General features: G+C 43.9%; 1 protein-coding gene across 1 annotated transcript; it reads left to right on the top strand.

Annotated features, from left to right (window-relative positions):
- The first annotated feature begins 2473 nt into the window (after positions 1-2473).
- On the top strand, positions 2474-3581 carry LOC122412363 (histidine-rich glycoprotein-like). The gene is made up of 2 exons (XM_043421831.1): positions 2474-2604; positions 3008-3581. Exon 2 carries the CDS (start codon positions 3015-3017, stop codon positions 3342-3344), a length of 330 nt encoding a protein of 109 aa, XP_043277766.1. The 5' UTR covers positions 2474-2604; positions 3008-3014; the 3' UTR covers positions 3345-3581.
- Positions 3582-12603: the final 9022 nt, after the last annotated feature.

Genomic DNA, 12603 nt, shown 5'->3' with positions numbered 1-12603 from the left:
TCCCGTTGTGTTTTCCCTTTGCACTCTCTGATACAATTTTTAAGATAAAAAACTATAGTTTTTTCGCCAGGGACGAATGAACTTTGGGGTTCAGTCAGTGATGGATCCCCGATTAATTAATGCATGGCTTGTAATTTCATTCGGGAAATAATAAGTTGAAAAAATGTATTTACAATTTCGAATAAATAACTCTGACGTTAATTTAAAGTGATAATAGTAAAAATCGACCCAATTTAGACACCCATAAATTACGATCCCCTTCGGGCATGATCTACCTTAAAAATTCGATGATTAAAATACCTCTCAGCACGATGGGAGGACTCCCAAAGTGGGTGAACGCAACAATTTTTTTTCAGAGTGCAAAAGAGCAATAAAGTGTTCTCAACGGAAGGATCGAAGAGATAAATTTTCTCATATTTTTCCTCTCTTATCAGCGTCGCAGTAAGATACGAAATTGGTGTAACACGTGAGAAGATCGAATGTCATAAATTCGTTCGCATTTTGTGGGAATGACGATCGAAGTGCAATCCGATACGAATTCGTCACCACGAAAGCAGTGTAAGCAATCGGTCAAGCATCATCATCGCTCTCTTCATTATCTAATCAGCCAGCAGTGAAACAGCTCGATGCCAGCATATCCGTCGCGCGGTCTCCAGTCGTCATAGTTTAAAAGAAAAAAATATCGTGATAGACGCCTCGATAGTGTGCGGAGTGAAACACGAGAACTTGCAAATCAGCGGTTCTCGTAAACAGGCGAGCGAAAAACAGGTTAACTCGACCAGGCTTTTAGAGATTCTCTCAACGCGTTTTTTCATGAACGTAAATTCAAAGTTTATCGGAGCTTCCAGTAAGACGAAACATGGGTAGATCTGCTTGCCTTTTTTCTCGGTTGGCCATAACACCAAATCGTAAAATCGGGTATTTTTGAGTGACGAATTTTCGAAATTTATTACGTCACTTTTGAAATTATACAGACATTAATCGACGAATGAAAATTCCGAAGCAAAAGGCACTTAGAAAAAACACTGTGCGGTTGCATCTACATGAATTTGATAAGAGAGAGAGAGAGAGGGACACGGATTTTCGTTCATATATGGAATAATACGTGACAGCGCGACCGTGAATCAGCGATGATTCACTGCGTAACGTGTAGCCAATGACATGGTATTTTATTTTAATTGAAAAAAGGAACTGCTGACTATGGACATTCGTATACATTGATAATGATAATCGGTCTTTTTCTTCTCTCTCTTTTGTGCATTTGGCGGTACGGAAAAAACTGCAGAGATCGGAAGTAGCTCCAATCACGTCACTTTGGATTTACATGATTCACGTGTTTATGAAAAGAAAAAACGAAAATGCGAGCTCCGAGAATTTTTTCATCGCTACATTTCGCAATTCGTGTCAATGACGTCATTGCCACGAACGAGTAAGTTTTTTCAATAATTCGCCTTTCCTTTAGTTCCCTCTTATTCTATTAGTCGAAAATCGACCCTGAAAATGAACATCGCAGCATCAATTCAAAGGAAAATTTTTCCAGTATCATTGACAGTAGTCCGATAAGAATAATCAGCAGAAAATCTGAGTGGCAGCCAAACTGACCACCAAGCATAATTTTCAGACATTAAGGGGTCTAGCCTAATTAGAATTTTCAAAAAATCGATTTTTTTAATTGCATTTTTCCAAAGTATACATATTTAAAAGTATCATACTAATACTTTACAAAGATCTGAGCAGTCTAAGTGCGATAACGGCCTCTTTATTCAAACGTGTTTCTTCTCAAAATTACGTTTTTGGACAGCTCGTTGATAAAACCTCCGAAACTATTCAACCGATCCTCACCGGAATTCCTTACCAAAGCGCCCATCCATTTTTTTGGGACCTGTCTCCTCCTCCATTTTTCGGTACGAAAACTGAGTAAAATAAAAATAAAAAAAAAAATTTTGTCTATTTCAAGAGTGTGTTTTTGAGGCCCAACACTTTTTATATTCATATTTATGAATTATACCGGTCAAAAAAATTCGTGAAAATAGTATTTTTTTGGCCGTCTGATTAGGGTAGAGCCGTGAAAAGCAATTGGCAAATCGAAGCGATTAGAAATCCCTCACATCGATGACTCGCAGTTCCAATCGAACCTCGATCCGCGATCGTAGTTGCCACTTGATTCGATTAGCAGACGAATGGAATTGAGCGTCTCTAGGATTGTTGCATTTGGAACCGGAATAATCTGATCGTCCTGAGATCTGCGAGGCTTCAGGATTCCAAGAATTCCCACATAGAAGAGGACATGACACCGAACCGCGATAGAGTATAGCGTGTCCAAGGTTACTTTGGATTGCACAAGAGTATTGATGGTTGGTTTCCTGGAAGCGAGCAGGTCTCGTGATTCTGCCAGCTTGAGAGATAACGAGCTAGCGATAAGCTACGACGCAATTTCCCCTCTACTTTTTCTGGCCAATTTTCGCCTGGTAGAGGAAGGTATATATGCCCTGACGTCCAACTTCCGTGTTGCAGTATCCGCGAGGCTAAACCACAGGCTTGTTACCGATCAGCTTCTCTTAAACTACAATTGCAATATTCACAACTGCACGCCAAGCCACTGCAGTTAGTACTTTTTACGATTGTCCGGTCATTGGTGTTTGGAAACCAATAAAGCGTTTGTGTTCGTAGAGAAAAAAGGACTGGGCCAGCTGAGAGCCAGTTGGAGTTGTAAAAACATTTGTGAATAAGAATTCTCCAAAAATTCATATTTGAATGTGCATTGCGTTCCACTTCCTGGATCCTTATCTCAACGTTGTGAGCTCGTCACAGTTATCTCGAGACACTTTGGAATCCATTATTGGAAATTCATAGAAACCGAGTTGACACAAAAGTCATTGCGTGTCGAATTTTCATTGCGTTACGTTGTGAAACACGAACATTGTCTGACACCTGCAGCTGTCGGCTGGTTCTCCTTTGCGAGGAAACGGCAACTCGATATTTTCAAATTGCTTTTATTTGGTTTCAGAATAGCTATGCCGATGGGACGGGGAAATATCGTCGTTGTGGTGGAACCAGGTCAGCCTGGACTGCGCAGCCACCATGGCTGGCCATCCCATCATCATGGCCCACCGGCCCATCATCATGGCCCATCGGCCCACCATCATAGTGGACCTCATCACGGTCATCATCATCATCCTCATGGAGAACATCATCACGGTCATCATCATCCTCATGGAGAACATCATTACGGTCATCATCATCATCATCATCGTGGAGGACATCATCACGGTCATCATCCCAATACAAATCCTTCGGGTCACCATCATTGGCTATTGCCCCATCACCAGAGAAACTGTCGTTGATTTCAGGCCCAGAAGTGTCCTTCCATTCAGATATTGGGCTTCCATCACGAAAAAGCTCTAAAATGATCGAAAAGAAATAGGGAACTTTAGGTTTATGGTCCAAAGGGATTAAAAAACCTGCGTTTCCCTAGAAATATCTACGATCGTCGTAAACGAATAATTAAAAAAAAATGTTATGCCGATCTTGTAACGCGAATAATCTTGATAAATAAAATCGACGATTGTTAAATAATCGAACATAATTCAGTGTCAATTATTCCGATGTAATCGGACGTCGGCATCCCCCAATTTCAATATTCGTAATCGACATAATATTTGATATGAAAATAATTGCAGAATACATAATCACGACGCGGTACGAGTACACTCTGCCCGTCAGGCTGCACGAAACACGCTCTTTTCTCGACGATGCTGATAAAAACAATGCCTTATCTCACGGTATCTGCAGGTGTAATCGTTCTTATCACCACCTGACGCATCATACCGTTTTAGCTCGTACATTAATACAAACATTATCGAACCGAGGCGTTGCTCCCGGGTGCCCCCACTGTCAAGGTCGAACACTGAATTCACTACTGTTCCCCTGAGCTCGTTTAAACTTCCGTGCTCGCCGAACAGGCCAAACGAGGAAAACGTTATTTTATTGACATTTCGAATGCCGGTCTCGCCAACACTTTTAGAATAATTTCGGACCACTTTTCGCTTCGATTTTTATCAACCTCTCGATTATTAAATGGAAAATTCGAATTTGTATTTTCATAAGATTGCGTGGGACGGTGATTATTTTCGAATGATTTGACACTCATTTACATTCGAATGAAAAATCAATTTCAATTCCACAGTTTCCCAGCAAGCTTATTGTCGTTATGACAGGCCTTGGATCAATCGTGTACACTTATGTATTCACGCAAAGGTAGGGTTTCAGAATATTATAATATTTGGTGACAAACACATCTGAGCAACCCGACTCCGCAGACGTTGGTATACAATGGCTGATTTGCTGCGTTAACACTTTTATTATTTCTGTTCTTGCTATACTGTGGTTTTAAAACTTCTCGCGAATTATTTGCTCGCATCGTGAACCGGCAGGTTTCATAGTGTTACGCACTAAATGATTGGCGACCGGAAGAGAAGCAGCGTTTGTCAATTAGTAACTGCAGGGACTTGAATTGATAATTCGACGAGGTGCCTCGTGTCTTTATTTATCTCTGGAACGAGGGTGAGCGCAAGCATTTGCAAAATTCAGATGAAACAACGAAAGCCTGAGGTATAATAAGAAGGTGGAAAAGTTACATAAAAACGGTTAATTAAAATGGTTTCGATGCGTTCCTTTTTTTGCCAGTGCGCAACGAATTATCTTGGCAATCTCGATTGCAATGGGTAGATCTGTGGAACGTCACGGTCCCCACATAATTGCGAGGGTTATTTACGTCGCTGGATGTACGTGCACGTAAATGTGTACACACTTATGTACTGTGTAGAGAAACGCGTTGATGGACTCGTGGATCATAATTTTCTTGACAGGTAGCACCTGCGTAATGGAGAACGCGGGCGCGTACATGCAGACCGCGTGCCGGTTTGCTCACCCGACGACGCGAGTTCGCAATCCTCTCACCTGCCACCTGTACGCGTGGAAACTTCCTCGAAGACACTCGGTCGCCTCGTCAAGGCCGGGTTCCCGAGTGGCCGATCATGCCGGTAAAAAAGGTATCGAAACTATTGGGAAATTGGGGGAAATGGTGAGCACTCGGTGGCTCATCGCGTCGAATCGGCAGCGGTTGAACGAGCTGCCGGGACGAGAGTCCCGATCGTTGGTGCAACGTCGGCTCGCAGAAAAGCAAAAATAATATTTGTAAATTCTCAAAAGTACAAATTTTATGGTCGCAACAAGGACTCGATGTTGTCGAGGAGATTGTTGGGTGCTTTTCTAGGATGCTGTGACTGCGTCTCGGGCCACTCACCGCTCTTGTAATCACGGGCATGTCGACATGCCCATCGGGTTATACGACTGGGTTATAAAGCGAACTGTAGGGAATTGCGAGCGCGGCTTTGCCCGTGGGGGAATCACTACGCGGAGCCACAACGTCTTGCAACTTTTCTCGTAACCTTGCTGCTCATGCACCATCCAGAATCAGTGAGCATTTTATGCGTGCACGTTTACAGTGTGGACCCAAAGTCACATCCTGGATTGAGGGAGCAGGGAGCTCGCGATTGCTTCGAAGCAAGAGTTTTCCGCTCTTCTCCATCGTGATGCAACATCCCTGAACAAATTTTCTATTGATAGCAGCCAATCGCGGACGCTTCTCGACGAAAAAGCTCGGAGGAGTGGGGCCCACTGGAGTCGTAGCTGTGCCACTCGCAACGCAGAGAACCACCACAATTCATTTTCTTTCTATGAGCGAGGTAGGGTAGAAAAAAAAAAGAAAAAAATTTTAATATTCAGTGATCCAACGATCTCTCAACAGTCTGAAAGTGAGTTTTAAGACAGCCGGTAGATGGAGGTTCGAATGAGCTGAGACATCAAGCCGGCAGTTTATGATCGTTTAACGTTTGCCAGGAGTGATGCCAGGAAACGTAGTGCTTAAGGCTCTTGGAAAAAGCCCCCAAGAGTATTACACAGTGCGGTGCGTATATATAGGATTGGAATACATTTTTTCCATTGTCTACAGAGCTCGGGCAGTAGCAAGTACCAGTCAATTTCGACAATTATCCGTAAATTGATGATTTTTTTGGGCCGTTGAATGGGAGGAGTGCGCAGCGAGTACACGAGACGTCTTTAATTGCGTGGTAGAAAAAAGGTTTATCCGGAATCGTCGGGAAAGCGAGGTTAGGGTACGACCGTGAGTGGAGAAAGAGTGGAGCAAAAATCAGAGTAAAAATAAACGAGAGGGAAGGAGAGCATCGAGAGGTGGAAAAGAGTGGATAAAAAATCTTGTAAATCGAGGGTAGAGTAAGAAAAATCGGAAGGAATGAGGGAGAGAAGGTTGAAAAAGGAGGAAAGAGGTGGAGGGCAAAAAAGAGGGATAAAAAGGAGAAGAGGAAGTGCGGAGAGGAGGAGAGAGTGAGAGAGAGAGAACGAGTTGAGAAAAGGAGAGAGGTAATTACTCTGGCGACATTGACCTGAAGGTGACCCGACAGCCGCTCTGGCTCGTTCATTGGCTCGCTCGACTCGCAGCGAGCTTTTGGCGGGTGATTCGCTTCTAGCAAACTCTTCGGCTCACCCACATATACACACCGACTTGCTCACTGAACTCTGCAGCTTCACCAAGACTTTGTGAGAAAGAGAGAAAAAGCCTGAGAGAGAAAGGGAGATGGAGAAGGAGAAAAGGAAGGAGAGAGTTTGTGCTACAGGCGAGCGGGAAGAGGCAAAACACAGGGTATACAAGCACGAAGGAGAGAGCATGGTTCATCCGAGTTCACTCCTCGATCGCCGAACCCGAACACACCGCGAGAGCTCGAGGCATAGACCGACCGGTCGTTCGGTCGTCATCGTCCTCTTCTTCTTATTCTCGTACTCTTGTTCCTCTTATTCTTCTCATTCCTCTTCTTCTTCTCTTCTTCATCGTCCTCTTCACTTCTCTTCTTCGTTTGCGCCACTGTTTGATGCTTTTCCATGAAACATCCTCGTCATTACGAACAGCTCATCTTCGTCTTCTCTCTCTCCCTTCTGGTCTCGTCTCTCTCTCTTTTCTCATACTAATCGTCCCATTATTTTCATTTATCCCGGAGATCCGGTGAACGAACGTATTCAAACACTCAAGAAACAATACTCTAATGACCTAAGATAACGTATTTTTCCAGCCTTCGGTGAGAATTTTCAAGCAGTTTTTTTTCTCGCTCGCTTGAGCTTCCTCCGGTCCCGCACTCTCGAACTCGAGAAATTATTATTCACTCGCCAGTCGAACGAATGAACTTTAAAGTAGGAACGAGCCGTTTCCTACGAATCTCATCACTTCAATTGAGGCTGCGCAACTCCAGTTTAAGACTCATCACTCAACTCAAAACTGTGCAACTGAAAAGAGATACTCAAAAACGTAAATCAATCATCGCGCGCAGTTATATGAGCAGTCGATGAAGCGGCCTCGTGCCCACAGCTCAATCGACCCAAATATTTGTTACTCAAAATCGAGGCAACAAAGTGAAACTTGAACAAATCTAGAAAAGAAGAAACCCGAGTGAAGTAGAACCTCCTTAAATCCACTAGAAGTTGCACGAGTTAACAACAAAGAGGTGAAATATGCAAATGAATCATCGCATACACGCAATAACGCAAATATAATAGCGTACACGAGAACGAGTATCTTTATCGCGAAAGAAAAAAGTGAGTACTTGCCTTGCTGACTGGGTAATGAAGAAATATCGCCGTGAGAATAAATTAGATCTTAGCAAACACGAGTCTAACGTGATTGAATATCAAGTTATCGATGATTTGCGAGGTTCGTACGAGACGATATTAAATGGGGGGCTGAACGATGATACCGATAGCGTGTAATGGGCTGAATTAATTAACGAAATAAAAGAAAAAAAAGTGGAAAAAACGGGAGGGAGGGGGAGGGGAGGAAAAAGAGGAGCGAGGGTGAAGGCGAAGGAGACATGTAAATTATCGTGGTAATTGAATTGTGTGGGCTCTTCTGACGTGTAAGACACAAACATGGTAGGTACGAGTGTGGTACGTCCTGATCCTGATATAATGACCGGATGTCGTCGTGGCTGTATTCATAAGCGCCATATCTCATCGAGCCAGACTCCCGATGATGTAGCAGGTGTCGTATAAAAAGTGTGTGTGTGTCTTTTTTCTCTCTTTTTTTTTTCGTTTTTTTTTTTTTTTTTTTTTTTTTCATCGTCGTCCCGCAGAAGATTGCCATCTTCTCGCATAATAATAATCCATCGGTATAGGAAGATCTTTATGGTGAAGATGGATGTTGATCTTGATTCGATCGGCGCGAGTACCGATCATAATCGCGTGTTTAATATCGTACCCCTCAACTCCTATCAACGGTATTAAGGACTTGGGAGAGGAAGAGCTCAAAAGATGCAAGCGCGAGTGAATAAACGACCCACGCAATCGTCCTCTGCCTTCTTCAGGGCTCTTTCTTTCTATTTCTTTTTTCTTTCTCTCTGTCGCTCTCTCTCTCTCTCTCCCCATCCAGTCTGAACATTACACCGATCATCTGAGCGCGTCTCTTTAAACCCAGCACGCGCTTCTTCCCATGATCCTCTTCCTCTCCTTCCTCGCTCTCTCTCTCCCTCCTCTTCTCACTTCTCTTCCTTTTTCACTTTTTTCCCATCCTCTGTTGCCCTCCGCTCCACCACGGATATACACCTACCGGGTGTACCGTAAAATGCCCACGTAACGGAACTATTAAAGAGCTCCCAGGTGGCAACGGTCACGCGAGTACACGACGCAACAGAATTGTTGCCTCCGTCTCCTACTTCACGCTTCCTCTTTACCTATTATTTTTCACTGCAATGAAACTACCAAGTTCTCCATTGTTTTAAACCGTTGGCAAACGTTATTGGCCCTTAAGGACTCGGATCCCTTCGAGAGAGCCGGACTAAACGAAACTGCCCATTCTTCTCATCGTCCCTTCAACAGCTCGTCACTTAATATTTTTCAATTAACTTAAGCTTCCCAAGAACTTGGAGAGCTCTGTGACCAAACCCAAAAAAATGTCTGTCCATCCATTAAGTCTGTTTCATTTCAAAGTACTTCGATTCCAATTCCCCAGTAGGAGCCAACACTCCAAACCAAATTCTAAGCCGTTCTGAATTCAACAGATCGCTAAAAGATCATCGATGACCCTCGTTGTGGCTGCCACAGGATTCAGGAGCAGCCATCAGGTGATGCAGCAACGTGATGAAACGGGAACTCGGAGATCCGACAACTTTGTAGGGCACCTGTTGGCCCACAGAAGCATCCGGAGGAGACGGACTAAAAGGTCCTGTACCTCTTGCCAGGAAGCCCCGGCAGCTTACTAGGAACAGGGAATGGGGATCTCCCAGCCTAGAAATAACAAAGGACCCCGTGCGCATCGGTAGTGCGCAGCTGGTTAGTAGTGCGCAGCCAACCTGTTTCCTCCTCTCTCGTTGCCGAGTTTATTATGATTTATCGTGTCGTCGCTAAAGAGATGTATTGTTGTGACGTTGTCCCTTTTTGCTCGCGTGCTTTGCCAACGGTACATGGATCATTTGGGCGAGAGGAAGCCGGGGAATAGAGCAGGGGAGGGGGAGCGCAGGGAAAAAGTGTTCAGACACTGGCGAGGATCGCCTCTCGCCATTCCGAGTGGATTGAAGCTGCAGGAGAACAAGAAAGGACTTCCTAACCGGTGGCTTAGGGTGAGTCGGTATTAAGTGGGAAATATCTCTTCATTTTCCATGCCCCTTGACTCTCCCGCCTTTTCTCCAGCTTCGGATAGCTCCTGCGGACTGGAGGCTGCCTTTAAAAGGTACGACATGCGATGCTTCTGGGCACAATAACTTCGGGGGCTGGTGTGGGGCCATCGTCTCTCTTCCACATTCGAGCGGAGTGTGACACGCCAATGATTGAAGATCGATCGCTCCACGGATTCACCAGTTACATCCAGAAATATAGATTCTCGTGTAAGTGTCGCCTGGAGAGGAAAAGAAAGGAATTGAGTCTGGATGTGGCTCGTGAATGACAAAGTATATCATTGCAGTTTATTATTCCGCAGGCTGGTCTCATTCTTCTCGAGAATTCAGGCCAAGAGGGTGTCGCCCAAGAGGGTCCACCGTTCCCCTCCTTTTGAAAAATTCGATTGTCATGCTCACGAGTTTGATTAGATTCCATACTGCTGGGAGGATTATGGCAGTAATCACTCTTGATGACGCCTTTTGGGCTACGACCACAGTTACAGATACAAATTCACTGCTGCACTTCGATTGACGGGTCTTCCCTTTGTTTCCGGTCCCTTGAGACTTTCCATTGAATCTCAACAGCCCTTAAAAGCGATGAAAAACGGACCATTGTTTCTAAACAAGCACTGGAAACGGTTTACGTTAACGTACTTTATTCGGACTTGCTTATAAAACGCTCGCCAGGTTCAGAGGATCATGGCTGATTTTCTCGCAGGCTTGGAGCCCCGCAAAATGATACCTTTTAAGTGCAATCGTCTCACGTACCCCAGTCGCGATCCCAATCGAATCGAAAATCATCGAACCCATCAGGAAAAGATAGTTAGCAATGCGATGCGTTGCCCCGCTCGGTGAAATGGATGAATCGAGAACGATGTGAGCAGACAGGCAACTTGACACGTGGATCAAACCTTAACGAAGGGTAACGAGGAAGTATTGCGACGCGGGAAATCTTTCTTCGCAATGTGTACTCCGGAGCTCCAAGCTGCAAAGGAAGAAGTACGTTAGGAGGGTGCAGTATGGAAATAAAAAAGTGCGGGGAAAGTCACTGGCCAGGGTGCGGTTGCGTTTTTTCTTTCTTCCAACGATTGCTTGCACGTGGCCTATTCGTCTGGGGCGTATCAGGCCGTACCTCTGAAAGGCTGCTACTTTTTTTCTTTATCATGAAGTGGAGCACGCCGAGAATTTATTGCCACTGGGTGTTGATCCTCAAAAATTCATTGTACAAAGAATCCCTTCCGGGCTTAAAGAGTTTTCGTGCCAACTCAGTTTGCTCGGCCTACTCGAGAGGAAAATCGTTTGGAATGGATTACCAAAATCGTTACATCGTCCTCCTTTGTGTATCCGGGAAAATGATCCGGGCCTGGTCTACCATCGACCCACAAAGGGACCATGAAAGGGTTCAAGCAATGCTAACGTTTTCAATCCCTTCGCGACATTGTTCATCCACTTCCCAGCCTGCGCTCGCCTTTATCGACAATAAAATACGTTTTTCCTACCATCCGCAATATTTTCTCGACCCTGTCCACGCTCGTCGCAACTTCGACCTCATTCCTCCGACAGAACATCTCACAGCTAAAAAAATTAAAAGTGCACTTTTCTCCACCAGAGGCTCGCGAAACGTTCGAATTTTGGTCCACCCTCGACATTGTGACAGCGATCCCACCATGCTCGAATTGGGTTTTTTGCATCCAAAACTAAACTCCCATGATTTTGTTCCAAAGGAAAGTTATAACCAAAAGCAAAGACAGAGATTAATCAATGAATTATTGCCTCCACTCATAAAGCACCATTTAATGGGTACAATGGAGGGTCGCATTCGAACCCCATTGCCTGCTCTGCCACGGATGCATAATTATCATTATCGCCAATGAGTTTTTTTCTCCTATTTTTCTTCCTGCATCTTTCCTCGTCATTTTAAATAGAAGGAACCTTCCAATGTGTTTATTATGCAAAAATAAAGGTTTCCAGGGCGTATCGGGGTTGAATTCGTGGGGGAGGTTCAACTTTATGAGCACCGAAGTATTGGGAACTCGATTCTTCGTCACGCACCAGCCATTAAGAGCAGAGATCCTTTGCTGGATAGGATTTGACGTGGCGATGAAGCAGCATCGAATATCGACTCTCGTTTTTCGTCGCATCTGTGACGAGAAATACTTTCCCTGTCAAATTTTCTCTTCTCCTCGTATTATTGTTTCCCCTCTCCCCCGTCACGCTGCATATTGTGTTCATTTTCTTAATTCACTTTTTTCTCAACGAGCAGGTCTTGCAGAGTGAAAATTTATGGAAAATAAAATTTATTCTCCGAGATTTTTGAATAAATTTCTTCGACTTCTCAGCCAAATGAGCCAGCTCATTATTCACTAGCAACGATTCACTTTAAAATAATCTAAATAAATTTGATTGAGAAAATAAATACGAAAATGAACGCTTTGAATGAAAAAATACATGAAGAAAACACAAAGATCTTTTGATGAATTGGACGCGGACAGTGTTTCCAATAAATAATCTGAGAACCTAATGATTTGGAATACTACAAAACGAGTACTTAACGGATGGCCCATTTCGGAGCTCCTGTCGAATGCCGATATCGTTGGAACGATGTAAACCGACGAGAAGTCGATTCACGCGACTCTTCGCGTAACAATTCATGTTAATTTATTCATCGTTCGAATTGATCGTGTCGCATGTCGCGTGTTGACAAAGGCCCAAAACAGTTTTCTCGTTATCTCCGTGAGCCTAAAAAAAACGATACTTTTCATTATAAAATGTTCGACACAATATTTTTCGTCTCGTTAATACGTTTATTATACGAAAATGATCGTTTTTAATGGCGGAACGTGACGATGGAAAAAAAAATTAGTGTGTTTGCAAACGCACCTTTAGA

Source organism: Venturia canescens, chromosome 6 (assembly GCF_019457755.1).
Source record: "Venturia canescens isolate UGA chromosome 6, ASM1945775v1, whole genome shotgun sequence".
NCBI classification, from domain to species: Eukaryota; Metazoa; Arthropoda; class Insecta; order Hymenoptera; family Ichneumonidae; genus Venturia; species Venturia canescens.
The sequence above is the reverse complement of the archived record's forward strand: the minus strand, read 5'-3'. Positions and strand labels throughout refer to the sequence as shown.